This window comes from Sporothrix schenckii, assembly GCF_000961545.1.
Source record: "Sporothrix schenckii 1099-18 chromosome Unknown Cont44, whole genome shotgun sequence".
Taxonomy (NCBI): domain Eukaryota; kingdom Fungi; phylum Ascomycota; class Sordariomycetes; order Ophiostomatales; family Ophiostomataceae; genus Sporothrix; species Sporothrix schenckii.
This window is the reverse complement of record NW_015971145.1, coordinates 6133108-6159635: the sequence shown is the minus strand read 5'-3', so window position 1 is coordinate 6159635 and position 26528 is coordinate 6133108. Positions and strand designations below refer to the sequence as shown.

Sequence of the window (26528 nt, the reverse complement as noted above, 5' to 3'; positions counted from 1 at the left end):
AGGTGAAAAAATGGCAACGGGTAGAAACATAACCCCCCTAAGACGCCGCTGGTATTATCATTTACCGCTCCCACAGAAAAGGAGAGTCGCAGGAGATGAAAAGCACAAAGACGAAACGCAACAGCAGACGGGCCAATGCAGAGTCCCTCAAAACGACTCTGGCCAATCAGAAATGTCAAGGGACATTGGCACCTAGGCAGCCTCCTCCTTCACCGGCGTGTCCGTCGCGGCTTTCTCGTCTGATGTGGCTGCCGGAGCGGCCACCTCTGCCTTGCTGCTGTTGGCAGTGGTTGCTGCCGCCTCCTTCTTGTCTTCGCTCGCGGCCTTGTCCTTGGCCTCCGCAGCCTTGGTATCGGCCTCGCCGTCCTTCTTTACGTCAGCTCCCGCGCCCGCGCCACCATCCTTCTTCTCCGCGGCGGCCGCATCGGCCTCTTTATTGTCGCCGTTCTTCTCCTTGGAGGCCGGAGCCGGAGCGTCGGCGGCAGCCGAGGCAGAAGCGTCAGCGGCCGTATCGTCCTTCTTGCTCTTTGCAGACTCGTCAGTGGCAGCGGCCGAGTCGGCCGCAGGGGCAGCAGCAGCAGCGGTTGCGTCCTTTGCGTTGTCGGCCTTGGATGCTGTCTCCTTTGCCTCCTTGGTGGCCTTGGCATCGGCAGCAGCCGGCTTGTCGCTCTCGTCCTTGGCAGCAGCCACCTCCTTGTCCTTGACAGCGGCCTCGGTGGTGTCGGCGGTCGTCGGCGCGTCCTTGCCTGCGGCATCGGCCTGGCCCTCGGCGGCATCGGCAGCAGGTGCTGTGGATTCAGCCTCTCCGGCAGGACCAGCAGCGTCGGCGGCGGCGTCTGTCATCTCCACATCACCGCTGTCGTCTTTCTTCCCAGACGCAACGGCAGCCGCCGCGGCAGCGGATGCATCTGCCTCGCCATTCTCTTTTGCGGCCGGCTTGGCAGCCGTCTTTTTCTCAGCCTCGTCCCCAGTGGGTGTCTTGGTATCGCTCTCCTTGGAGCCTGATGGCGGCGAGGCCTTACCCTCGGTCGTGTTACCAGTGGCAGAAGCGGCCTTATCCTCAGTTGTGTTGCCAGTGGCAGGCGTGGTGTCAACGTCCTCCATTGCTACATCGCCGTCGTCGTTCTGGTTCGCCTTGGTGGCCTCTGCCGACGACGCAAGAACCGCAGCAGCAGCCGACGCGGCGTCGGTCTCGTTCTTGGCTGCTTTCTCCTCGGCGTCTGCAATGATGTCGGCATCCGGAATCGCCACATCGCCGTCGTCGCCGGCCGCCGCCTTGCCAATGCCGTTTGTTGGCGTCATGGCCCCGCTGTCAACCTCATAGTCCGCATGCGGGTTGCGGTAGTCCATGATGGAGCGCCGCGGCGGGCCATCGTAGTTGACGCCGTTGGCGCGTGCCAAGTCCTCGTCGTCGCTCTCGTCGAACTCGTTCGTCCGCGCACGGTTCTTCTCCCACTGGCGCTGGGTCACGCGCGCGTCCTTGTTCTCGTCCTCATCGAGGTCGTCCAGCTCGGCCTCCTCCTCGTCCGTGATGCCCATGGACTGCCGAGGAATGTCCTGCATCTGAACCGAGGGCACGGGGGCCGTCTTCTTGAGGTTCTCAATGACGGCAATCTTGATCTTCTCGAGGTACTCATAGTTGTTGGCGTTTTCCATATTCGACGACCGCACATCCAGCTCGTAGTCCGGGCCGTAGTATTCGTAGTATTCGTTGTACGGCAGCACCGCGTCCATCTCGACGCCCACCAGACGGCCCGTCTCATAGGCCCACGTCCGCGCCACGTTGCGCATCGTGTAGCCGCCGCCGCCCAGCACGAGCGTCGGCAGGTTGAAGCTGCGCACAAAGTCGACGCAGTTGGAGTGGCCACGCATGCTCAGGTTGAAGCAGCCAAGACGGTCGCCGGAGAGCGAGTCGCCGCCGCACTGCAGCACAACGGCGTCGGGCTGGTAGTACTTCATGACGGCGTCGATGACGGGCTCGAAGATGGTCTTGTACGACGTGTCGTCGATGCCGTCGCGCAGCGGGAAGTTGACGGCATAGTTCTTGCCCGTGCCAATGCCAATGTCGCGCAGCTCGCCGGTGCCCGGGAAGTACTCGCCGTACTTGTGGAACGACACGGTCATGACGCGGTCGGTGGTGTAAAAGGCCTCCTCGACGCCGTCGCCGTGGTGCACGTCAATGTCAATGTACAGCACGCGCTTGTTGAAGCGCAGCAGCTCGATGATGGCGAGCACAATGTCGTTGACGTAGCAGAAGCCGCTAGCTTCGCTCTTCTTGGCGTGATGCAGGCCGCCGGCCCAGTTCACGGCAATGTCGCACTTGTTGCGATTGAGACGGGCGGCGCCCTCCATACTGCCGCCAGCACTGATGCCGCAAAACTCAAACAGGCCGTCGAACACGGGACAGTCGTCGCCGACATTGTACTTGCTCTGCTCGCGCTGATAGCTGTCCATGTTGTCCGGCGTGACTTTTTGCAAAAAGTCAATGTACTCGTCGGTGTGGAACTGGGTCATCTCCATAAAGACGGCGGGTTTGGCGCGCTGTGAGACGGGGCCGTTAGCGGGTGAAATACAAGACAGTGAGGCAAGAGGAGGCATGAGGGGCAGGCGGCACGCACGTAGACTTCCAGAAACTTGTAGACGCCGTAGTTCATGACCAGGCTGTGCGCCAGCCGGATACGGTGCGGCTTCATGGGGTGGCCCGTGACATAGGCATAGTTGCCAATGTCGGAATCGTAAAAGTACGCCACACGCTTCTTGTCGTTGTGCACGACATCGTAAAGCGGCCGCGAGCGATCGACACCAGCAGCGTCGGTGACCATCGTGAGAGGGGAGGAAGAGGGTCGAGGAGGTCGACAAGGTCGACGGGGTTGTGGAGGTAGAGGAGGTCGAGGAGATCGACGAGGTTTTGTAGGCTGAGGAGATCGAAGACCGTCGGGGAGGCCAAAGGAAAGGAAGTCGGTGTCGAGAAATACAAAAAAAAACAGTCTGGGGTAAAACGATGCGGACAAAAGACAAAAGACGTCTCGCTCCAATTGGGAGACAAGAAAACGGCACCGGGGAGTCAACACAACAAGCGTGTTGAGGTGGGAGTAAAAATGTTGTGAAGACGGAGAGGAGAAACAGACGATGGAGAGAGCACACTTTTGTGCTTCGAGCAGTCAGTTGTCGGCTTCCCTCGCTCCTGCACCACGCGCTTCCACAGTTTGGCGGGCGCTCCTTCCCAATTGCCCCATGCAAGCTAGCCGTACGTGGACTAGCGCCTCCAGTCGTGCAAAGCACCTGCATCATAGCTCCGCTTCAGGGTTGCCAGCCTCCAGAATAAGGCGGTTTATATAAGCAGCACGTGACTGCCATTGAGCTCTGGAGGTTTTGCCGCACGCCACCGCCCAGTGGGACGCGGGCAAAGCTCCAGGCTGCGCAAGGTTGGCGTAACTGGGGGGCGGCCTTGCACTGCTAAGCAAACAGCAAGGGACAGCCGTCGACGAAAGCAGCCGGAAACATCACAAATAGCACGCACACTTCACCACTTCGCACCACCCCTTCATATTGGCGTCGACGTGTCTGTCTGACTGTCAATTGCTCACCTGCTTCTCGATCGTATCCGCATCCCGGCGTCTTCTTCGTCTCGCCTCCACTCCCGGCGTCTCGACGCACACCATGGACCGCCTTCGGTCAATGTTCTCGGGCCAGGGCCTGTCCGGCCTGGGCTCGCAGCCGAGCTCGGTGAGTCTTTTTGCGGGACATGAAGCGCACGTTCTGTTGTGGAATGGGATTGAACTGACAGGGTGGCTTTTCCCCAGGACAACACGAACCTCATCGACAACTCCGAGACGGTGTACATCTCTTCGCTCGCGCTCCTCAAGATGCTGCGCCACGGCCGCGCCGGCGTGCCCATGGAGGTCATGGGTCTGATGCTGGGCGAGTTTGTCGACGACTTTACGGTGCGCGTCGTGGACGTGTTTGCGATGCCGCAGAGCGGCACGGGCGTCAGCGTCGAGGCCGTCGACCCCGTCTTCCAGACCAAGATGATGGAGATGCTGCGCCAGACCGGCCGGCCCGAATCGGTCGTGGGCTGGTACCACTCGCACCCCGGCTTCGGCTGCTGGCTGTCTTCGGTGGATATCAACACGCAGCAGTCGTTTGAGCAGCTGACACCGCGCTCGGTGGCCGTCGTGATCGACCCCATCCAGTCGGTCAAGGGCAAGGTCGTCATTGACGCGTTCCGGTCTATCTCGCCGCAGACGCTCATCATGGGCCAGGAGCCGCGGCAGAGCACGAGCAACCTGGGCCACCTCAACAAGCCGTCGATCCAGGCGCTGATCCACGGCCTCAACCGCCACTACTACTCGATCGGCATCAACTACCGCAAGACCGCGCTGGAGGAGAACATGCTGATGAACCTGCACAAGCAGCCGTGGACGGAGGCGCTGCAGATGGAGGACTTTCGCGTGGCGGGCGAGCACAACAAGGACCGGCTGCAGCGGCTGGTGGGCCTCGCGGAGGGCTACGAGAAGCGCGTCAAGGAGGAGACAGAGCTGACCAAGGAGCAGCTCAAGACGCGCTACGTGGGCAAGCTGGACCCCAAGAAGCACCTGGAGGACGTGGGCCAGCAGCTGATTGAGGACAATATTGTGGCCGTGTCGCGGCAGATGATTGACAAGGAGACGACGATGCCGCGGAAAGAGGGCGCGGTGGACGGCGAGAGCGCAGCGGACGACGAGATGGACGTTGAGGACGAGTTATGAACGATAGACGCGGCAGGAGGCGGACAGCATGGGGTTTGTACGGGCTCGCAAACTTGCTGGAAAGCATATGGTAGACAACTCGAAATGCATTGCATCTTTTCTTTTCTTTCCTATTTCTTTTCCCCTCCATTTCTACCTGTTCTAATCCCATACTTGCGACTCCGTCACAAAAAGTAACAGCAGGCGGCCATGTACGAGTAGGCGTTAGGCTAGACAACAATATGCGCATGTGTGATCCAATCCAAGACGCGATAGTGTGAATTGCATCTCTGTCATGAATGGCGATTGGTGTAGATTCTATCGTCTTTGTTCGATGTCGATGTCCATACAAAGCGTTGTGCCGCTCCTGCCAAACGAAGAGCCCTTTGTTCACGTCAACCATCGTCTTGTTCAGTGTGGGCAGGCACAGCGCGCAACCTCCTTTGTTCCTTCCGCAAACTATGGCCATTGTTCAGAACGAACAATAGTTTGGGAAAGTGCTACGATGATATAAAAGCGTGTCACCGGCCCCATTTCTCTGCTTGTTCTTCCTCATCCCTCAACTTCATCCACGGCCACGCTGTCTTTTCTGTTCACACTGCTGCAGTCCTTCCCATTTCCAGCCACAACTTGCAGCCGCCATCACGCAGAAAGCCATCGTTTTCCGGTCCCTTCTCACTTACCATCTCACCCTCAAACCACCATCCGCAACACAATGGGCTTTCGCTCGACCCTTTGCGAGCTTGGAAGGCGACTGCTGGCAGCCCGTTTCAATCCGCAGACCATCGTTGAGCAAGGCCACGGTGACTATAGGTACAGGTCTGGCCATACTCAGGCGCGGCCATACACACATTCCTCTTCCCACGCTCATGTATACGCGTGCCAGGTCTGCGCCGCGCAGCAGGCCACTCGGATGAGTGAGAAGCTCGTGTGTAACTCCCATCGAATGCACCAGCTCACATCCCGGCCACTGCCTCCTCTGCCCACCAGTCGTCCCTTGCCACCCCTTCCCGGAATCCCCCAGTCCCCGGTACCGTCTACTCTTTACCGAAAACGTCGGTATCATTCTTCTGTACAGCTGCGGGATAGCTACGAGAGCTTTGATACGAGCAACGGTACCGTTTCGCAATCAAACGACACAAGTTCCTCGGCCACTTCCTCGACCTCAGGTTCTCTCTCCGTCCAGGTCTCTCCGATGTGTGCCCACTACCACTCACTTGGTCGCTTAGTGCTTGGTCTCCAGACGGCCCTTCAACACGTTCGCTACGCCATCAGTGGCCCTCTTGCTCTTCGCCTCTACGACCCCTTGCGGTGCATCGATGTAGGCGACTCGCTGGACGGAGCAGATTCCGTCTGTCAGCCTTCAATTGTGTGCCCCTTGGCCACCCGTGACGTCTTGCCGTCCTGGGCCGCTGTCTCTCAAAATGCCTTTCGATTTGACCGTCGCAGGCCGCAAAGCCTGCAGCTGCAGGTCGACGGGCAATTTGTGACGGTCAATATTGAGTGGGTGAATGACCACGAGTTTGACAGCGGCGAAGATTCGTTCTACCAAATCGACCGCACGGAGGGCTCATGCTGTTTTAGGAACGAGGAAAGCACGTGTGATGGCCCGTACGAGACGCTCGGCTTGCCCGAAACGGCGCCACCTGTTCTCAGCCTCGCCAGTCTGCTACAACACACAGCGCAGGCGTACACACGCAGTGGTGCCGTATATGAGGCCTCCGAGGATTCCATGGAACACAAGGTTCTCGGACGTCAGGTCAACACCTGTCTCCGGCTCCTGGGCAGCGGCACGACACTTGGCCGCCAGTTTTTGATGCCTCACGAAGTTCCCGCTGTCTACGATCCTGCATTCTCGAGCATGTACTACGCAGAGTTTGGTGCCGAGGGTGTCCAACGGCTGCATGCTGTCTGCGCCGCAATCCCACCCGTTGGTGCGTCTCAAACATGCGCACGTTCGACACCTACGTCCGCGAAGCACAGCATTGCCCGTAAGCCTCTACCATCGACTAGTCGTCACAAGTTGAGTACAGCTGGTGCCTCTGAAAGGACTGCGGATCACAGAGGGCCCTAACTGTATCGAAGTGAGTAATTGGTACTGGAGTATGATATGCAAGGCTGTGTGACATTTAGTCCAGAAGTATATCTTGCCAAATACGTGTTTAGCAGCACAAACCATATCGGCTTAGTATTTATTTGAAATGTTAGTAGGTGAACATCTATCAAAATACATATATCTACCGTTCAAACTATTCTATATTACAAGTTCTGTCATCATATCATACATAACATTCATATATCCCGCAAACCCGGCACAAAGGCTTACCATCGTCCTGGACCAGGGGGAACGTTCCAGCCGCCTCCTGATAGCTCTTGTTGTAATGCCGGCATCATTCTGTTGTCCATCTCGGCGGCACACTGCACCAATACCTTGTAGCAGCGTGCTAGTTGCGCATCGACGCTGCCAAACAACATTTCACAAGCATCCTCAGCGGCACCCTCAACGACAATTCCTGTTGCCGTATCGACGATTTCGCCGCTGTCACCACTGTCGACTGCATCCACCATATCGGATGCGTCTTCAATATCACCAGCCATTGTGATGAGGTGATAGACGGCTACGCTTTCCATCTCGCCGTGGAGGGTGCCCAGGTTGTTTGTGGCCGCGGCCATCCACCCTTGGAGGGCCAAATTGAGACCCTGCGAAGGGAGTGCTGTTGTGTGAGCGAGCAGACTGCCGATGGCCAGGCCCTGAGCACCGAGGTGGTCGCACAGCTTCTGCAGCCGCTTGAACCACTTCTTCTCAAAAATAGCCAGGATCGTGCCGTCGCCGTACTTGTCAAGGCCGTTGAAGACACGGGAACGAGCTGTCTCGAGCTGGCTCAGGTTGTCTAGGAGAACCGGCAGGTGGACAGGATAAGTAGCAGCAGTCAGGGATATCTTTTTTGAATCCCCAATGCCGAATCCGCCACCTGCATCATCCGGTCCGCCAAAGCCGCCCATGTCCTCACTGCCTCCATAGTTGCTTCCGCTCCCGTTCCCGTTGCCACATTCGCATCCACTGTCGAGACCAAGCATCGTCGTCCATTTGTTCTTTCGGTCGCCTCGAAGGCCGCCCGACCAGCCAAGGCCGCCAGTGCCCATCTTGGAGCCCAAGCGCGATCCGCCGGAACTGAGTCCAGAGTCAGAACCGAGACCCGAGTTGGTGCCGAGTCCGAAGTCCGATGAGCCGAAGCCCAGGCTGTAGTCGTTTTTTGGGCGGAAGGTCATTTTTGAGGGTTGTATGAAGAGAAGACAAAAAAAAGAAAAAAGATAAGAAAAGACAAAACGTTGATTGAGAGTCTTTTAAGTCATATAAATGAGAAAAAGAAAATGTTGTGTTTCCACGTCTAAATCATCTCTAAACATCTCAGCCTTAAATAATACCACGTTTAATCTTATAGCTCTTCGAAAAGCTCTCATTCTGAAATTACCCGATTTGGCCAAATGCTGCGCTGCTGCGCCATGTGGTCAGCGGTGTTCTTTGTCCCGGCAGGGCATAAGCAACTTACATCATAATACGCGGCAGTGACAACCCGGGAGCCAGTTTTAGGGTGGAGGCTGATGCTGATGCACATCTTGGCGTATTAGGCAAACCGACCAACGACAACAAAGCCATCGACAATGGCTCGAATGGCTATGCATCGGGTCGTTGGGTAGACAATACGAGGTAGCTTACTTACTGAGAAATTGTCTAACGGTACATAAAAAAATGAATAAAAACGCCCGAGAAATTACGGACACCCAAAAGAGAGCAATTCTCGACGCCTTTGTGATGGCTGTCAAAGGAACAAATAAGCCTGGCATGTTACTCCGTCGATAACTAGGCAACGAGTTAAAAGCCTTGTAGATGGCAACGATCACAAATGTGGCTTGGATTCATTACTGTTCACGATATGTGAAGCACAAAGACATTGACATTTGGATTTTCTTAAATTTGTATTGCCTAATATATCGTGTCGCGATGCAATACTGGATGAGCGTTGGCTCTTTCCATTCCTGGCAAAGCATCACACCAGTAGAGAGTGACGCCGTAATTGCCGTCGTGACTTCCCAGTTTGTTGTTGTGTCTCTCGCCGGCCGCTCCTTCCCTCGTCTCTATTCTCCTGCTGGTTCAGGAAAGAGGTTCAACTACCGTTCCTTCTTTCCCCCTAATTTTACCCCTGAGTCGCTTGGCCTCAAGTTGCCTTTTGTATTGCTTTTCGGCTTTGCAGTCCAATCCGGTCAAACTGATGCTCTGCAAAGCTATCATCTTCTCCTTAGACTCAACTTAGTCGACTTGACACCTTACGCTTAGCCACGGCACTGTCAATTGTATCACCATGGCTGTACCTCTGTCTTCGGTCGACGAGGCACTTTTGCCTGGCCACATGTGTTACCTGCTCGAGTATGAACCACCAAGCAAAGAGGCTGACTCGCCATCAAGGTTGGCGCCGGCGATAGCACCTTTGACATCGGAGAACCTTTCTTTGAGAGAATCAAGCCGGCAGGCTAGAGCCTCTGCACCCTCAGACCTACCACACAGTATCCCAACCTCCCTCACGTCGTCGCGCACACTCTCTGCATCCCATTGTTCACTTACGTCAGAGACGCAAGAAGAGGACGACGTGCCGTTTTACTTCTAGAGGGACAAACGCATCGCCAATCTTGCCACTTTTCGCGACCAGGCTCACTCGCCCCTGATCCAATACGAGTATGTGGCCGTTGATGTCAAGGGACACGGCCAAGACAATGGCACCCACATCGACGAGGCCAGAGTCTCACATATTGTCCTTGCCTATATGCCGTCGAGCGTCCCTCCTGCAGCGGACCTCACCCTCACGATCCACGGGAATGGCAGCACCAAAACGACACATAGCATTGCGTCTCATGACTGGCGCCGGTTGCAGGAGGTAGACCTTGACGATGCTGTCGCCCAATACGGTATCGGAGCAGCCAGTACAAGGCTCAGCGACCGCATGGACCACAAGACACGAGAGCAATTTCGATACGGGGAAAAGGGCATGACAACCACGACGGACTGTCTGGCACGACATCTTGGGCAAAACCTCGACTCGTTCGTTGCCAGGGGACGAGCATGGCACAAACACGGAACGCAAGCCCAAGGCAGGGTACAGCAAACTCTCCAGACACAGCTGCCATTGTCGCCGAACAGCTGGCGTGCACCAAGTATATTTGATCTCGGTGCGCCTGCGATCGAGACGGAGAAACGCCCGTCGCCGCACAACAAACCATGGCAGCAGATCGTTTCACGAAAGGGCCCCTCCATGAGGCTCTACCTTGCAAATGTGCAAGGAGACATTGAGAGGCGCATGCTACAGCAGTACAAAATTCAGTCTTTACTATATCCTGAAGCATGGGCTGGCTCGCAAGATCAACAAAACTTTGAGCGTCTGATGAAACGCCGTGAGCTTTTTAGACAGGACCTCGTCGACATGAAACACTCTCGTAAGTCTGTCAATGATTCTTGGACCACTTCGGAAACAACCGCACCATCAAAAGGCCACAGCAAGGCTACTTCGCCCCCAATTGGAAAGCAAAACAGGCGTATCTTGGTCGTTTGGGGTGCCACAAACAATCGACCAACACTTGACCGACTGGCCCCTGGCTTTCTGCAGCAGTTCCATGGCTGGGTCGACCTCCAAGAAGTCGCTACACCTCTACTCTTGGCAGCATCCGGATGCAGATTTGGTCAAAACAAGACCACCATGCCATTGCTTGATGCTTTGCGGGTCGTGGGCTTTCGGCCTGGCTATTCGTTGCAAAGTCGCAGTCGCGCCGTTGACGACGGCGCTTCACGGGACCCAGGTATGGATGCCGTGCGTACGCTCGGTGTCCTCGCACGCATCGTGGCTTACCCAGCTGGCATTTTCAGTCAGCTGGAGAAGGAGACTCGAGACACACTCAATCGCCACTACCGCCAACATGGCTTCTATTTGTCCGAAAGCGTGTATCCCTGTGCCATATTTTTGTTTACGGGAATCGCAAACTGCCCAAACGCAGCAAACGCCCGTGGGTTTTTGCCGGCGTTCCAAAAGCATTGCAAGACACAGAGAGCATGCTCAAGCTGCTGCGGGACCACGGTCTTGCCGAGCCGGTCATTTTGGCTGCAGGAGGCGAGCGCCGTCCGACTCGATTGAAGCAAAATCAGATTTGCATGTACTACGACACGATGCAACAGATTAACGCGGCCGTTGCTGCCCTCAACGGTTTCATGGTCGGCGGTGTCCGACTTCAAGCGACGCTTCTCTGGCACCCAGACCCGGCCTGGCACTGCGCGTATTCACAGGTGTCGACAACGCAAACAGTGCCGCCCAGAGATACTACATTGGAAATAGAGGCAAGCGAAGAGGCCCAGAAATGACAAACCGGACTGCAGATGGAGAGGTGCGGGCGACATTGGCAGTGGACACGCAAGCAAGAGAGTTACGCAAACGTGGAAGGCGATGGCATATATAGTTTGATTGAAAAAGAAGAGACTGGTGCAAAAATCAAGAGGCACATATCATAACGCCCTAAACGCTGCTATGCCAATGCAAGTGACAAAATCAATAAGAAACGAAAGAAAGAAATGGTAATACCGTGAACAGACAACAGTTCATACCCTATGTCCGCCAAAGAAGAGAAATATAAATACGAGGGAATAAAAAAGAGGCAAAAGAAGAAAACAAAGCGTAAAGCAAAGCCATATCATGTAGTGCCGAAAAGAGAACCCAAAATCGCAAAACAAAAGTCATGCACCGGTGGAACCGTCCTATGCAACGGGGGCAGCCGGCTTCGCGCCGCGGCGGCCGAGCAGTGTCGCGCCGTCAAGGTTCAGTTCGAAAGCGCCCTTTTGCCGGTTGTGGTCGCGCACTTGCTGGCGGGCGGCGGCGGCCACGGTGGCCGAGTGCTGGCCGTAGCCGCGCTCGTTTGTGGCAGCCGCCGGCTGCTGACGTTCCCGATCGCGGCCGCGCCTCTGTTCGGGTTGGTCGCCGCCAATGTTCGCATTGCGCATACCATGTTCGAGGTCCTGGGTGCCGGCGTTGCCGTTGTTGGCGTGCGCCGCCGCCATCTTGCTGCTGTAGTGGGCGTAGTTTTGGTCACTGATACCGCTGTTGCCACCGCTGCTGCCCTCCTTGGTAGAGCCAGACGAGTTGGACAGGTTTGCAGTGGACGCCGCGGACGATGACTCCTCGTCGGCCTCGGTCAGCTCCACCATGCGCGCAACACCGGGGGTGCGGGCGCCAATGTTCTTGCGGCGCTTGTCCTCCTCCTCTTGGCGGTGGACAGCATACCCGACATCAAAGACCTCGCGCAGGTTGACGGCACCAGGGGAGCGGAAATCGCCGCGGCGATCGCCGTCGACAATCCGGGACATGTCGAAGGCCTTGGCCGCAGTACCGTCCGCACCGATGGCCTTCTCGTCGCGGGGCGTCGGACCAGAGCCGCGAATCCAAGGGTGTTTCATGAACTCCACGATGGTGTAGCGGCGTTCCGGGTTGACGTCGAGGAGGTGGCTGATCAGGTCCTGTGCAGACTTGGAAATGTCATCCCACCAAGGTGACAAAAACGTGAACTGGCCCTTGGCCACTTTCTCCGTAAGAACTTCGATGCTCTCGTCGTAGAAGGGTGGGAAGCCGCACAACAGGGTGTAGAGGACGCAGCCGAGGGCCCACATGTCAACGGACTTGGAGTACATCTCATCCTTGACAATTTCCGGGGCCGTGTATCCAACGGTGCCGCAAGGTGTTGTGGTGTTCGTCTCCCAAATGACTTTTGAGAGGCCGAAATCGGCAATCTTGATCTGGCCAATGCCGCCCGCGCCCTGGCCAGGAACGAATTCACCCTCGTCGACCTTGTCCTCGTCGCCCGCCTGCCTCGGCTTAGGATGCTTGGCGGGGACAAAGGGTACTGGGTAAAAGAGGATGTTCTCGGGTTTGATATCGCTGAACTGGGAGTTAGCTGCTGGTCCTCGCATTTAGGAAGATATACGAATCGAGCGAAAGGAGCGTACCGATGGACAACACCCTGCTCTTCATGCAGGTATTCCAGGGCCTTGGCAACCTGGACAATGACGTGGCGAGACAGCTCCTCGCTGAAGTAGGTGAGCTTTACGATCTGGTGGAAAAGCTCGCCACCAGGGGCCAGTTCGAGCACAATGTAGTAGTACTGCTTGGCTTCAGAGAACTCAAGAAGGCGGACGATGTTGGGATGGTCGAGTTTGCGCATAATGGTCACCTCTTTGAGGATATTTGCGCGCTAGTTGCGGGTTAGAATATGAGGCAAGAAGTGGTGAAAGCCATACGAGATGAAAGTAAAGTATTCGTAGGGAAACGGAGTGGGAATTCACTCGGACACCGCAGAAAGGAAAGACTGGTGGGAAACGAAGGGACAAAGAGAAGAGGAGGAAGGATCAAGGGAAGGAAAGATAGGAGTTGAAGGGAAGAAGAGGATAGGCAAAAGACAGGCAATGAAGACATCGAGACATGCGGAGGAATACAAACGTGATGAGGAAGCGGTACAGGGGAGAATATAAACGAGAAAGGAGGAGGAAAGAGAATAGACGTTGAGAAGTCAAGAACCATCATGGCGGAGAAAACAATACAAAGGAAAAGTAAATGGGAGTTCCTACCTCTGCAGCCTTGGGCACTTTCGGCTTGAATTTCGGATGGATGTGTTTGTCTCCCTATGTTGGCGAAAATTGGCATTGGCGAACAATCCGAGGCGGAGAAATGAAAAAATAAAGACAAAAAAAAAAGCAAGAATACAAAAACAAAAACAACGCGAAGCGAACAGCAAAAATCAAAGCACCCGCAAAAGTCTCGAGATTAAAAAAACGCATGCTAACACGTTTTTTTGTTTGTCTTTTGCCTGTTTTTTGTCCCCTTTGCGTTGGCTCGTTGCTACGACGCAGCCAAACATATGCATGGGACGCATATGCGGGATCCTCGAGCACAACTTGCTCGGGCGAGAGAAACGAAAAACCAAAACAGAAACGAAAACGAAAACGCAACGGAACAATCGAAAAATGCACGAACCTGTGTGGCATTCATCTCGTACTTGCGAACGACTTTGATGGCGACGTCATCGGGGTAGGCGCCGGTGCGGTCGCGTGCGCGGTAGACGTTGCTGAAGGCACCGTCGCCCATCTTCTCGATGAGCTCCCAGCGCTCAAGGCCGGGATACCGGGGAAACCTGCTGCGGCCCTCGCGCTCCTCGGCGACAAGCTTGGCGATCTCGTCATCAGCAACGCGCCGGCTCTTGGTCTTGGTGATGGGAGCCATCTCTGGCTCCTCGTCGAGCACGGCAGCGGGGACGGTGCGTGTGGTGCGGCCTGGGTCGGAGACGGCGTGGTGGGTTGTGGGTTGCTGGGTTGTCGTGGCCAAGGTCGGGCTCAGCTGCTGGGGTGGTGAATTCCGCGACGAGGGCTCTTTACGCGCCGTCGTTTCGTCCACAACGCGGGCTTGCTTGCCTGTGACGGGTGGAGGCGGTTAGACGATCACGGACGAGATCGATCACAGCAGAGGAAACGGCAGTTGCTCACCATGGCGGATGAAGTTTTTGAGTTGTTGTATTGTCGACATTTCGACGGGTTTAGTGGTCTAGATAATTGGTAGAGGAGGCAGAGGGTCAAAAGAAGAAGTGAGAGCGAAGCTGGGAAAAAGACACAAATAAGGGTCAGCCAATGTCGACGTCGATGCAAAAAAGTACGTAGCACTGCTCGAGTTTGCGACCTACCCCTACGGCTGATGGAGAATGAGTCAAGACGAGACGTGTCGCTGTGTTCTAGCACACATCACTTGGGCGGGAAAGAGAACAGGCGCTGACGCTGACGATGCTGTGACGAGCAATGAAGTGTTGGCTGGAAAGCTACGGAAGGCGCTGAATGAGGCGGGGGATGGAATCTAGGGCCAGAGGCGGGCGCTGCAAGGTGCGTAGGACGAAGAAAATTTCACGATCGTGGTGGATGACTACTGGCGGTCGTAGAGAGGACGTCAAGAGAGGCGAGGTGTGGATTGCAGGTGAAGACAAAGAAGAGACGGAGATGTCGAGCAAAGCGAAGATAACAGAGGAGGAATAGGAGAGGAACAGGAGAGGACAGAGGGAAAAGTCTTGGAAAGGAAACGGCGCAGGAACTAAGGGGATTAATAAGGCTCGCTGGACAGAAGCGAACGGGGGAAGGCGCGACAGGTAGCAGACGCGGGAGGCGCACTTTTAGTGTGACGCCTTGGAACGGCTGTCTTTGAGATGCGTTCCAGATTCTTGAGATTCTTGAGATTCTTGATTTGGATGATGAGAGGGAGAGATATGGCGTAATTTGTCTGGGGATCAAGGATGTGAGAAAGGGCAAACCATGACGGCAGAAGAGTGGGATTGGGGGGGGAGAGAAAATGAGAAAAATTGAGAGATGCAGAGAAAAAAAGAAATCCCAAGAACAGAGCGAAGAGCCAAGCGAGGTAAGTTACAGGGCCTTTGGGGGAGTTATAGCGGGGTAAAAAGCAAAAAACTGTACTAAGGCGCCCTGTAGGAGGCTGACGAAATGGCGGACGGATTAGGCAAGCGAAAACACTACCAGACGGCCTGTTTCTCACGAAGCAGTCAGCGCCAGGAACAAGGCAGGAGCGCGGTATTACGAGGAAGAAAATGGAAGGCAAGCACGGCCGAGAAGGGCAAGAAACGACAAAAATGGGAAAGAGCAAGGGGATCCGCAAGATTACAATGTCATGTCTTCCTCTCGTTCTTTGTGTCCTCATTCCCCCCCTTCGGTTTCCCTCGAAAGACGGAAACTAGCCAAGCGACACGTTCCCGGTTTGCAAGCCAAAAGTTGGATATACTAAACCGATGGGAAGGGGGCCCACTGACAAATTGGAAAGCGCGAGATGACAGGACCAAAAGTAACAAGACTCCGCGGAAGAAACGACGTATGTCATAATGACTTGGAGAAGACAACAGACATGGAACGGGCCAGGCAATGACACCGCCGAAGATGAGAAAATACGAGAGCCGTTGGTCTCAGGAGGCATTGAATTTTCAATTTGTGAGGGGTCTTTCGAAGGGGGGGGGGGAGGGAATCAACATTCGATTCTGGTGCCGTCACTGCCCCTAGCGAGCTTGGTAAAACACGGAGGACGAAAGAGAAAAAAAAGGGAAAACGAGGGAATAGAAAGCGAAGGGAAGAAATGACGTAGTCTGCATCGAATCTTGGATGGCAGCGTCATTGCCCAGTTTTTTATGCGGGTGTTGTGGGCTGTGGTGGGCTGTGGTGGGACGGTGGCTAGGGTGGGTATGTTCCTAATTTTTTATGGGTCTGTGTCCGTTGAAAATTATGGCAAACTGAGCCCAGTGAGCCCAGCTCTGCAACTTGGCGACATTGAGCGACCTGCAGACGTCTGACTTTCCGCAGGGACCAAGTTACAGGGGCAACTTAGTTGGAGCATCTTATTGGTCAGGGTGTCAACCATCAGCACAACGCACTGGTACTCCCTGGAACATGCTGAGAAATGCTTTTGGTGCCCTGTACAATACTATGCTACAGCGTCGACACGGCGTAATTACAGCGTGCCCGGCATCTCTCCGCACGCTGGGCCCTCGGCATTTGCGTGCTCATCGAGTGCCTGTCCTCAAAATGCCCGAGCGAACGGTCGCCATGATCATGAGCGAGAGGAGAACCCCGAGATAAGGTTGACGCTGGCGTGGGGACCCTGCAACGTCTCAGCGCCCTCCAGGCCAAGATGCGTGCCTGGGGCTTCGTCTCGGTTTGATTTTACTCTTTTCCTGAGCCACATATGCCGTGCACCGTTTTGCTGGCTGTCTGTTTGCCTCGACTGACATCGTATTGAGTCAACACGCTGTGCGACGTGCATCATGGCATCGCCTTCAGCCCTTCTCAGGGAACTGCCTGGCAATGTCGCGATAGACTTCTTCACCGTGACGAAACGCAGTGACGGTCCGGCGGGCATTTTTCAGAAGGCAACTAGGTGGGCTGAACAGTGTTGCCATATTGCACATTGCGATTTTCATCGCGGGTGCTGACGTCGACGATGCTGCAAATGTCTTGCCGTCGATCCATGCTCCTTCTGGAGATTGTCCCGGCTCCGCGGGCGCTGCAAGGATCTTTCAGCCTTTACGACATGTCTTTGTACTCGCATCTATTCTGTACGAACGAGGAGGAGGGGAGCGGAGGGGCTCGAGGGATGACAAAATAAAATGAATTTAACATGCCTATGCCCAGGCATGTTATGTTGTAAAGGGCCCTCAGGCCCTTTACAGGCCTGAGGGCCCCCGTGGCCCGGAGCATCTGTTGGTGGAGACGCGGCTGTCGTGCAATGAACAATGACGTCAGTAATGAAACTATGGCCACTGCACCAGACGCCGCCCAACGGCTCCCTTTTGCCGTGCCGCCTGAGCGTGCTTGGGATGGCAAGACAAGGCGACACAAATGAAGAGACGAAAGCTGGAAAGGTCGAGACACCATCGGAGACAAAAGGCAAAAGGGCTGGCATGCGCATTCCCAGGGCCGCTAGAAAATCCTAAAACGGGCAAATCACGGTACTGCCAGATTGGCAAATCAAGAAATTTGTAAATTGAACCAGCGTGAGCGTGTTGACTACAAGACAACAGATTAAAGTATTGCGTTTCTCCATCCGGTCCACTTTAGTGGATGTCTTGACAATGTATGCCGTAATTCGTAAATTTCAAAATATTAAAAATACAAAAGCCTGTGACATTGTTTTGTACAACTTTGTTCAACTGGACGCCGCTGCCAACTTCCAATCACTGGCCGTTTACTTTTGTGTTTGTTCGTGTTCTTTCTTTTTGTTTTTCACCCCACTCTTTTTCTCGTGTCTACCCCTGAGCCAACAGACAGCCGCTCACATAGCGTGATACGCCGTCGTCTACTGGTGTAAAGACGGTCCGCTGGTGGAAAGGCGGATCTCTGATGGGTTGGGTTTTTGATGGTTTTGATGTTTTTTTTCCCTTGAGGCTCTGCCTCGTGCCGCTCACTTCTTATACACCTGCTTGCCACCGTACCATGTCTCCTCAATCACCGCGCCCAACAGTTTGGACGCGTCCCAGGCCATGTCCACCACGGCAAAGTCGGCCGTCTTGCCCGGTGCGAGCGAGCCCGTCTCGCCGTCCGCAAACACAGAGTAGGCCGCACCGCGCGTCGCCGCCGTCACCGCCTGGCACAACGTCAGCGCAAAGTGCGGGTTGACCGCGCCCAGGTCGGCGGCATCCGGCTCCCGGGCCGACCGCCGCGTCGTCGCAATGTATGCATTGGCCAGCGGCTCACGCGGCGCCGTAGGCGCGTCCGTACCAATCGCCAGCGGCGCGCCCGCGTCCTGGAACGCGCGATAGGCAAACGCGCGGCCGCAGCGGTGCTCGCCAAGCAGGCGCGGCCACGCGCGCAGGATGGCCGGGTCGGCGTGCACCGGCTGGACACTGGCGGTGATGCCGAGCGCGCCGAGGCGGACGGCGTCCGCGTGCGAGGCAAGCTCTAGGTGCTCGATGCGCGGGCGCAGCGTCTTCTGGCCGGCGAACTGGGCAATGGTGTCGACCGCCATGGCAATCGCCTTGTCGCCAATCGCGTGCAGGGCCACCTGCAGGCCGCCCGCCGTGGCACGCTCCACGACGGGCGCCACCATCTCGGGCGACCAGATGGGGTCCGCGGCCGTGCGCGCAGAGTCGCCGTAGGGCTCGGTCAGTGCCGCTGTGCAGGCATCGACGATGCCGTCGCACACGACCTTGATGCCGACGACGCGCAGCGACGGCAGCGTCTCGCCGTTGCGGCCGGCGGCGCCGTTGTGGATCTTGGCGAGTGCAATGGCGCGGTCGACCTGCGCCAGGTGCTCCGCCTCGGAGTCCCGCGGCTTGATGAGCCAGTAGGCTGCGATGCGGATCGGCGGGCGCTGGTCGGGCCGTGTGGCCACATAGTGGATCATGGCCTCGAGCGACTCTTCTTGCAGGGCCATGTCCACGACGCCCGTGTAGCCCTGCGCCGAGTAGACGTCGACGGCGGACGCGACCGCATCGATGCGCTCCTGCAGCGTGGCCACATTGGACAGGTATGGCCACACCAGATCAAAGACGGCCGCCTCACTCAGCAAGCCCGAGGGCCGCTTAGTGTCGACGTGGCGGTGGATCGTGCCGCCCTTGATCAGCTTGTCCAAGTCGTCGTAGATGCCCAGGTCCTTGAGCGCCGCCGTGTTGCACCACGTCGCGTGCAGGTCCTTGCTCTCAATATAGATGGGCCGCGGGTCCAGGTCGTCAATCATGTCCGCCGTCACCTCGCCGGGCGTCATGGAGAACATCCAGTTGCGGCACAAGATGCGCGGGACATTGGGGTTTGCCACGGCGTAGTCCTTGATGAGCGTGCGGATGTCCTCAAGGTTGTGGCAGCCCTCGAGCGGCACCTTGTTGAGAGAGTAGCCGAGCGCGAGAAGGTGGACATGGCCGTCGACGAAGCCGGGAAGCACAGTACGTCCGCCGAGGTCGTGCACCGTTGCGGAGCCGCCAGCCCTGGCCTCCTGGACGGCCGAGTCGGCCTCGCTGCCGACATGTTGCACCACACCGTCCTGAACAACCATGGCACTGTGGAAGACGGCATCGTCGTTGGGGCCGGCGCCCGACTGGAAGACCTTGCCGTTGACAAAGACTGTAGCCATTGTGGCATGGAAAGGTAGCGGTAGCAGGTGGGACGGGCGGAGATGGGGTTGTCGACGTCGGAGTGGTTGCGAGAGGATGCTAGAGGATGTGAGGTCTCGAAAATGCTCCTGCCTCGAGTAAGCCGCGGCAATCGTGTAGCTTCCTCGTCTTCTGAGATTCTAAAAACAGAAAGAGCGACGCAATCGGTGTTTTATGCCGATGTGGCACTTGCGATGTCGCTCCTTCCCCCGCCAACGTCTTACCCTACGACGCCAAAAGAGAGAAGTCAACCGCGCCAAAATCGCCAAAATCGCCAAATCGCCAAAACCCACCGCATTAAGCTATCGACCTTCCCAGAGAGGACTAACACGCGGACGACTCCGCACAACTGATAGCTTGCCGCTGGGGTATCGGCACAAATACAGCACATTGGGGGTTCACTGGTAGCAAGCTGACGCAGACTTGCTGCAGGGACATTATTGCCACAGCACTGCAATCGCGGCCATTGGCGGCATAAGGGAAAGGAAATGGAGGGGCGAACAGAAGATGCAGCGCCTCAATCGGCCAGGGATTCGACTAAAACAATCTGATAGCAAGCAGAGTCCAGCCGCCCGCTTAGCTATCGCTCCTTCTCCGCAGCGTGCCAGCAATCGTGAGTTGACCTAACCATTCCGGTAGTCGGCTGTTGGAACTTGAAACGGACGCAGGGACTGCACATCGTGCAATGCGGCGAATATAAACTATATTTCAGTTTCACGTCATATCTGGTGGTCCCTTCGTCGTTCGATTCGCAGAAGAATGAACGCCTGAAAACCCAACCTTACGAGGCTGCGTAAACAAGCCAGCAAAACCAACAGCATATCTCGATGTTCAAGACTGCCGACGGCACGTCTATCATAGGCGTTGCTCCGTACCATCTAAAAAGCAAAGACTAAACCCGGGGTATCTTACACGTGTTCGGGAAAGGAGCAGGGAAGAAACATGGCGACGAAGAGCGCACCCTGCCGCCATCTGTATCCTCGGTGCGCGCCCGCCACGCTCATCTCCATCAAGTCTTAGTCTTTCATGGCATCTTTTGGTGGCCGGGACGCCCGTTCCATGGACACACGGAGATGGTCCAGGTGCATCTCTGGCATCGGGGTTGGTCCAGTGTGCGTCTTCCTAGATTTGGCACCGTTTCTCTATGCCGAGGTCGATATCGCGGCGAGCACAGAGTCATAGTTACTACCCAAACCTTGGCTGGGTTTGGTATGATAATAGCACACATCCGCCTCATCCTGTTCCTCGTGGCGTGCCGGCCGTGTTTCGTTGGTCGGACTAGCACATGTTCCGGACGCAGTCTTTGACGTCCCGAACTGGGCACTGTACTTTCCGCATATTGCAGTGCCGATCGGGATGTCGACCGGGGGTCAACCAGGAGTCAGGCATGAAGTTGGACATGAAGTTGGACACCGTCGCACAGCTGGGTCGACTAGAGAACGGGTCGGAGATATCGAGCAGATGGTACTTGGAGGTTCAAAGGGTGTTAACGAGAGGCACGAGTGCGTCTTTATACCTTCTGTTGCTTCACCAAAACAAATTGGTCCCTTTTTCGGTAGTTATCGCCATTACAGATTCTCTCAAACTCTAGCACCAAACTTACACGAACGGCCCCGTCGATAAATCGTGCATAGTCGCGCCATTCACCTAGCACTGTGTTAAGATCTAAACCGCCGTTCCTGACATGGTGCCTGGCAGCTGTCACTGTCAATTCAGGCATCAGTAAGCAACAGCCATTATTGGAGATCCAGAACAAAGCGCTTTGTGGGGTGTTTTTCTTTGTCTTTTTTTGTCTCCTTTTCGAGCACGTATCATGAACTCTCCACAGCCTCTTCAATCAGATGCCGCTATGGACGGTTTTGCTTGTTTAGGATAAAAGACGGGCCATTGTGCCCACTTCCCTTTTACCTCTTTGGGGCAATTCGCCAGCCTGTACCCATCCTGCCATCGTCTCTTTTAACCTTTTTGCTCTGCTAACTATTTTGGTCAACGGCTCGCATCCAACTTATCTCCATAATTACTGTTGTCGGCGGCCAATGACGCAGGTTGAGCCGATACAGAGTCGGCAACTGTTCGAACTCATACATTTCCTGTTCAGTACGATGGAATTACGCTCCTCGTACTTATCCAATACTCTTCCATGGAATCCACGGCGACGAAGGAGGGAGGCCAAGGTCTAAAACACAGGCTGCCAGAGAAGCCGAAATTGAAAGCGAGACATCCGGTCGGTTGGAATCCAACAACCACCAACAGGGTCCTCTAACGGCCACAGTGCGCGAGAGTTTTGTGGTTGCGTAAAGAGAGTGCACTTGTGATGGGCGCATGCTCGAGTATTTGTGTCTGTAACCTGTCGAGCCCGTTAGCTCTGACGCCGTTGCATGCAGCTTGCGTTGCACTCCTTCTTGGCCTGCGATTTCTGCTGTTTCTGCTGTTTCTGCCGCCCCTTTTTGTAGTCTCTCGCTGGCCCATTTCCCGATTTCCGTCGGACTTCGGTTCCCTCGTGGCGGGAGCTCTGGGTCGGTGCCGATGCAGTGCAGGTGTGAAAAACGGCGCTTGGCAACCCATGTCCAATCCGAAGCGGTCGTTTTCCCTCCACCTCCACATTCGTGCCATCTGAAGCCAACTGGCCCTACGAATTACCTACTAGTCGTCTCCCAACCTCCGTCTTCACAGGCAGCAGGACGTCGTCTCTCCATTTCCAACGGCTTGAGCACTCCACTTCGAGCTGCGATCGCGCCACCCTACCAATCAGCCAATCGCTTGCTTGTAAAATGGCTGCAAATGGGACCATTCCGAGCGGCCCACCTCTCTTCCCGGGCAGGGAACAATCGTCCCGAACAATCAATGAACGTGGAAGAGGTCGATTTGGTGCTGTTCTTTCTGTGCCCGACCCCGGCGGCGTGAACTGGGGTGGTGGGGGAAAGGAAAAACGTACATTCGTACTCAAATGTCATACCCAGTCTGAGCATGCACGGTAGGCGAGAAGCGTGGAGAGCCGGTGTGTGAACGGGCGACCCCAGTGGGATTGAACAATCTTGGCCGTGTCCTCGCCCCCGTGTCTTTTTCCTGTCCCTTTTTCCCCTTGGGACTTTCTCACCCTTTCTCGTGATTTTACGCAAGCTCGATTTCTAAGCTCGTCAGCGGCCAAGTAGCCAACAAGGTTGCTGCGGTGTGGGCGTTAGTACGGTTGGGTGGGGGGCGGCGAGGGACGCGAGGGAAGCTCGTGTAGCTCGTGGATTTACTCCTGGAAATCTATGTCGATACCGTTGGCATTGTCGATATCGTCGGATCACCGACAGGGCGAAGTGGTCGTCATCTCGCCTTAGTCTGGTGCAAAAAGTTCAGAAGCCCCGAGAGCCCCTCGTCGCAACTTCCCAAATTGATTTTCTCTCTCATCTACCCCGCCAATGAGCTTCGCCGCATTAATACGTGACCGTGGGTGCTGGTCCTGTATCGGCCCCGTACCAACCTGGAGATCAACCCACGGATGCTTGGCCGCTCCTGCCAATTGCACCGCCATTGGTCCCGATTTTGTCTCTGACCTGACTCCCTGAGGTGTGCCCTGGCTCGCCTGGTTCCTTCTTGTTTCGTCGCGCTTTCCCGGCACGTCTGCTCGCAACTGCCCTGGCACAAAAGGGCGTCTGAGACCATACAAAGTGCGGGGTAACTTGGTCCGTCCGGGTCCCTCCGACGATGTTGCGCACTGTGCTCAACACGAGAGCACGGGGCCAGGCGACACGCGCTTCCCAGATAGGGAAAAGAGGGAAATAGGGAAAAGGAACAAGAGGCGAAATAGGCCGCAAAGAGTCGAGCTTGTGTTAGCTCCGACGTGGGCGGGGCGCGTGGTGTAAGAGGCCAGCTAGGAAGGAAAGAACCTGGCGAAACGTACAGAAGAGAATGTGAGCAAGAGGCAGGAGCGAAGCACACGAAACCGAGCCAAAGAGGAAGGAGTACCGACGAACCACCTGCCCTGTGTTGCTCCCGTCTTCCCAGCTCCCCTCTTTGTCTCGAGCGCATACCGCCTTTGCCTCCTCTCTCTCTCTCTCTCTCACACACACACATTTCTCTCTTCTACCCTTGCCTCCCCTCCCTCTTTTATATTCAAGCCGCCCCCCCATTTCCCACCCCCTCGTTTCTGATCCTCTTCTTGTTGTTTTGCTCGCATCTCTCTCTCCTCTCTCCCCATCTCCCCAATCGGCGTTGATGCGTCTCTCAGCTCGCACCAACTTCCATCTGCATCCATTGCAAACTCTCCGGCTTTCCTCTAGGCCTTTCTTCAAGCTTCCCTCTTCTTCTTCTCTCCCCCGTGCGCTCTTCTCTTCCTCAGCGCCCACCATGGCCGAAGGCAAGTGTCCCGTCGCCCACAATGTCGCCGGTGGCGGCACCAAGAACACCGACTGGTGGCCCGGCCAGCTGCGCCTGAACATCCTCCGCCAGCAGAACCAGGTCTCCAACCCCCTCGACCGCGATGCCGACTACCGCAAGGCCTTTGAGAGCCTCGACTACTTCCAGCTCAAGAAGGACATTGCCGCCGTCATGACCAACTCCCAGCCCTGGTGGCCGGCCGACTTTGGTCACTACGGTGGTCTGTTCATCCGCATGGCCTGGCACAGCGCCGGCACCTACCGTGCCTTTGACGGCCGCGGCGGCGGTGGCCAGGGCCAGCAGCGCTTTGCCCCGCTCAACAGCTGGCCGGACAACGTCAGTCTCGACAAGGCCCGCCGTCTGCTGTGGCCCGTCAAGCAAAAGTACGGCCAGAAGATCTCCTGGGCCGATCTGCTGCTGCTGACCGGCAACGTGGCCCTCGAGACCATGGGCTTCAAGACCTTTGGCTTCTCCGGCGGCCGTGCCGACACCTGGGAGCCCGACCAAGCCACCTACTGGGGCGGTGAGACCACCTGGCTGGGCAACGAGGTCCGCTACGCTGACGCCGACAAGTCCAACGCCAAGGCGCACGCCGAGGGCCTCGAGACCCCCGTCGCCGCTGCTCACATGGGTCTGATCTACGTCAACCCCGAGGGCCCCAACGGCCACCCCGACCCCGTTGCTGCCGCGGAGCACATCCGCGTCACCTTTGGTCGCATGGCCATGAACGACGAGGAGACCGTCGCCCTCATTGCCGGCGGCCACACCTTTGGCAAGACCCACGGTGCCGCGGGCGGCGACAAGCAGGGCCCTGAGCCCGAGGCCGCCGGCCTGGAGGCGCAGGGCTTCGGCTGGAAGGGCGCGCACGAGTCCGGTGTTGGCCCGCACGCCATCACCTCCGGCCTAGAGGTCACCTGGACCAAGACCCCGACCCAGTGGAGCAACCAGTTCCTGGAGTACCTGTTCAAGTACGAGTGGGAGCTGGAGAAGAGCCCCGGCGGTGCCAACCAGTGGGTTGCCAAGACCGACGACCTCATCATCCCCGATGCCTATGACCCCTCCAAGAAGCTCAAGCCGCGCATGCTCACCACCGATCTGTCGCTGCGCTTCGACCCGACCTACGAGAAGATCTCGCGCCGCTTCCTCGAGAACCCCGACCAGCTCGCCGACGCCTTTGCGCGCGCCTGGTTCAAGCTGCTGCACCGCGACCTGGGCCCGGCCGCGCTCTACATTGGCCCCGAGGTCCCCAAGGAGAAGCTCCTGTGGCAGGACAACGTCCCCGCCGTCACCACCCCCATCATCGACGCCTCTGACGTCGACGCCCTCAAGAAGGCCATCCTGGGCTCCGGCATCGCCCCCAACAAGCTGATCGCCACTGCCTGGGCCTCGGCCTCGACCTTCCGTGGCTCTGACAAGCGTGGTGGTGCCAACGGTGCCCGCATCCGCCTGCAGCCCCAGCGCGACTGGGCCGTCAACAACCCGGCCCAGCTCGCCGAGGTCCTCAAGGGCCTTGAGGCCATCCAGGCCGACTTTAACAAGTCGGCTACCGGTGGCAAGCAGGTCTCCATTGCCGACCTCATCGTTCTTGGTGGCACCGCTGCCATTGAGGCCGCTGCGAGCAAGTTCACCGGCCACGCTGTCACCGCGCCCTTCCTTCCGGGCCGTGGCGACGCCACTGCGGAGGAGACCGACATCGAGTCGGCCGCTTTCCTCGAGCCCCAGGCCGACGGCTTCCGCAACTACGGCAAGTCCACGCCGCGCGCGCGCACCGAGGAGCTGCTGATCGACCGCGCCCAGCTGCTGGGCCTGACCCCGCCTGAGCTGACCGTCCTGGTCGGTGGTCTGCGCGTGCTCGACGTCAACTACGACGGCTCCCGCAACGGTGTCTTCACCGACAGACCCGGTGTCCTCAGCAACGACTTCTTCGTCAACCTGCTGGACATGGCCACCGCCTGGAAGCCTGCGACGTCGGACGACCACCCGGAGACTTACATTGGCTACGACCGCGCCACGGGCAAGGACCGCTGGACCGCCTCGCGTGTCGACCTGGTCTTTGGCTCGCAGGCTGAGCTGCGCGCCCTCTCTGAGGTGTACGCCAGCGCCGATGGTGCCGCCAAGTTCGTGAAGGACTTTATTGCTGCGTGGACCAAGGTTGTGAACGCGGACCGTTTTGACGTTCAGGTATGAAGGACAACACCACTTCCTTTGCCCAGCCAACCCAACCACCATTGCATTCTTTCCCTGTCTTCTTTTTTTCCTGCTTCCTCCTGTCGTACGCAACGCTTTGTTGTCCCTTAACGTTTGCCCTTATCTATCCATGCCTTTTTGTCATCCCATCTATGTGCTTCTTGTCAGACACTCGTCTATTTATTTTTCGCCATGGGCCACTTCTAGATTGCGTGGAATGCTGGACTGCGGTAGATGCAAGTTATCAAACAGGACGTGGAGACGCCGGGTAGAGACCAGAGGCAGAGGCAAATGAGTTTGTGTAGGCAAAGGCCACAATACCGAACACAGAAAAACACCAAACAAAAAAACAAAAGCCAAGAAAAACAAAGGCCAGCGTGGGAAAAGAGAAACATATGTATCTATCCTACAACAGGAATAGGGCTCTTTATCTCGACAAAAACAAAAAAAAATCCGTGCTTAATATGTTTTTTTACGCCGGAGAAGTGCCTACGCATTTGCACATGTGTTTTTGCTCGCCCTGTTTTTGCCGACATCCGTCTT

General features: G+C 56.5%; 11 protein-coding genes across 11 annotated transcripts; 5 read left to right on the top strand and 6 right to left on the bottom strand.

Moving 5' to 3' along the window:
- Nucleotides 1-192: 192 nt before the first annotated feature.
- SPSK_08554 (histone deacetylase 1/2) lies at nucleotides 193-2822 on the bottom strand (the record flags this gene model as incomplete). Its single annotated transcript, XM_016735147.1, has 2 exons — nucleotides 193-2541; nucleotides 2619-2822. The coding sequence occupies 2 exons, from the start codon at nucleotides 2820-2822 to the stop codon at nucleotides 193-195; spliced, it is 2553 nt and encodes an 850-aa protein (XP_016588660.1).
- Nucleotides 2823-3660: 838 nt separating this feature from the next.
- On the top strand, nucleotides 3661-4748 carry SPSK_09493 (26S proteasome regulatory subunit N11; the record flags this gene model as incomplete). Its single annotated transcript, XM_016736065.1, has 2 exons — nucleotides 3661-3726; nucleotides 3804-4748. The coding sequence occupies 2 exons, from the start codon at nucleotides 3661-3663 to the stop codon at nucleotides 4746-4748; spliced, it is 1011 nt and encodes a 336-aa protein (XP_016588659.1).
- A 694-nt stretch (nucleotides 4749-5442) lies between these two features.
- Nucleotides 5443-6801, top strand: SPSK_09264 (uncharacterized protein; the record flags this gene model as incomplete). Its single annotated transcript, XM_016735840.1, has 1 exon — nucleotides 5443-6801. One exon carries the CDS (start codon nucleotides 5443-5445, stop codon nucleotides 6799-6801), a length of 1359 nt encoding a protein of 452 aa, XP_016588658.1.
- Nucleotides 6802-7049: 248 nt separating this feature from the next.
- SPSK_09611 (uncharacterized protein) lies at nucleotides 7050-7997 on the bottom strand (the record flags this gene model as incomplete). Its single annotated transcript, XM_016736183.1, has 1 exon — nucleotides 7050-7997. One exon carries the CDS (start codon nucleotides 7995-7997, stop codon nucleotides 7050-7052), a length of 948 nt encoding a protein of 315 aa, XP_016588657.1.
- Nucleotides 7998-8730: 733 nt separating this feature from the next.
- SPSK_10082 (uncharacterized protein) lies at nucleotides 8731-9063 on the top strand (the record flags this gene model as incomplete). The annotated part of the gene is made up of 1 exon (XM_016736639.1): nucleotides 8731-9063. One exon carries the CDS (start codon nucleotides 8731-8733, stop codon nucleotides 9061-9063), a length of 333 nt encoding a protein of 110 aa, XP_016588656.1.
- A 25-nt stretch (nucleotides 9064-9088) lies between these two features.
- On the top strand, nucleotides 9089-11130 carry SPSK_08771 (uncharacterized protein; the record flags this gene model as incomplete). The annotated part of the gene is made up of 3 exons (XM_016735359.1): nucleotides 9089-9192; nucleotides 9394-10778; nucleotides 10820-11130. 3 exons carry the CDS (start codon nucleotides 9089-9091, stop codon nucleotides 11128-11130), a joined length of 1800 nt encoding a protein of 599 aa, XP_016588655.1.
- A 390-nt stretch (nucleotides 11131-11520) lies between these two features.
- Nucleotides 11521-12977, bottom strand: SPSK_09192 (uncharacterized protein; the record flags this gene model as incomplete). Its single annotated transcript, XM_016735769.1, has 2 exons — nucleotides 11521-12694; nucleotides 12763-12977. 2 exons carry the CDS (start codon nucleotides 12975-12977, stop codon nucleotides 11521-11523), a joined length of 1389 nt encoding a protein of 462 aa, XP_016588654.1.
- Nucleotides 12978-13651: 674 nt separating this feature from the next.
- SPSK_09807 (uncharacterized protein) lies at nucleotides 13652-14332 on the bottom strand (the record flags this gene model as incomplete). The annotated part of the gene is made up of 2 exons (XM_016736377.1): nucleotides 13652-14220; nucleotides 14293-14332. The coding sequence occupies 2 exons, from the start codon at nucleotides 14330-14332 to the stop codon at nucleotides 13652-13654; spliced, it is 609 nt and encodes a 202-aa protein (XP_016588653.1).
- Nucleotides 14333-16399: 2067 nt separating this feature from the next.
- SPSK_10103 (uncharacterized protein) lies at nucleotides 16400-16708 on the bottom strand (the record flags this gene model as incomplete). Its single annotated transcript, XM_016736659.1, has 1 exon — nucleotides 16400-16708. The coding sequence occupies one exon, from the start codon at nucleotides 16706-16708 to the stop codon at nucleotides 16400-16402; it is 309 nt and encodes a 102-aa protein (XP_016588652.1).
- A 1041-nt stretch (nucleotides 16709-17749) lies between these two features.
- Nucleotides 17750-19414, bottom strand: SPSK_09036 (amidohydrolase family protein; the record flags this gene model as incomplete). Its single annotated transcript, XM_016735617.1, has 1 exon — nucleotides 17750-19414. The coding sequence occupies one exon, from the start codon at nucleotides 19412-19414 to the stop codon at nucleotides 17750-17752; it is 1665 nt and encodes a 554-aa protein (XP_016588651.1).
- Nucleotides 19415-23768: 4354 nt separating this feature from the next.
- Nucleotides 23769-25985, top strand: SPSK_08703 (catalase/peroxidase; the record flags this gene model as incomplete). The annotated part of the gene is made up of 1 exon (XM_016735291.1): nucleotides 23769-25985. The coding sequence occupies one exon, from the start codon at nucleotides 23769-23771 to the stop codon at nucleotides 25983-25985; it is 2217 nt and encodes a 738-aa protein (XP_016588650.1).
- Nucleotides 25986-26528: the final 543 nt, after the last annotated feature.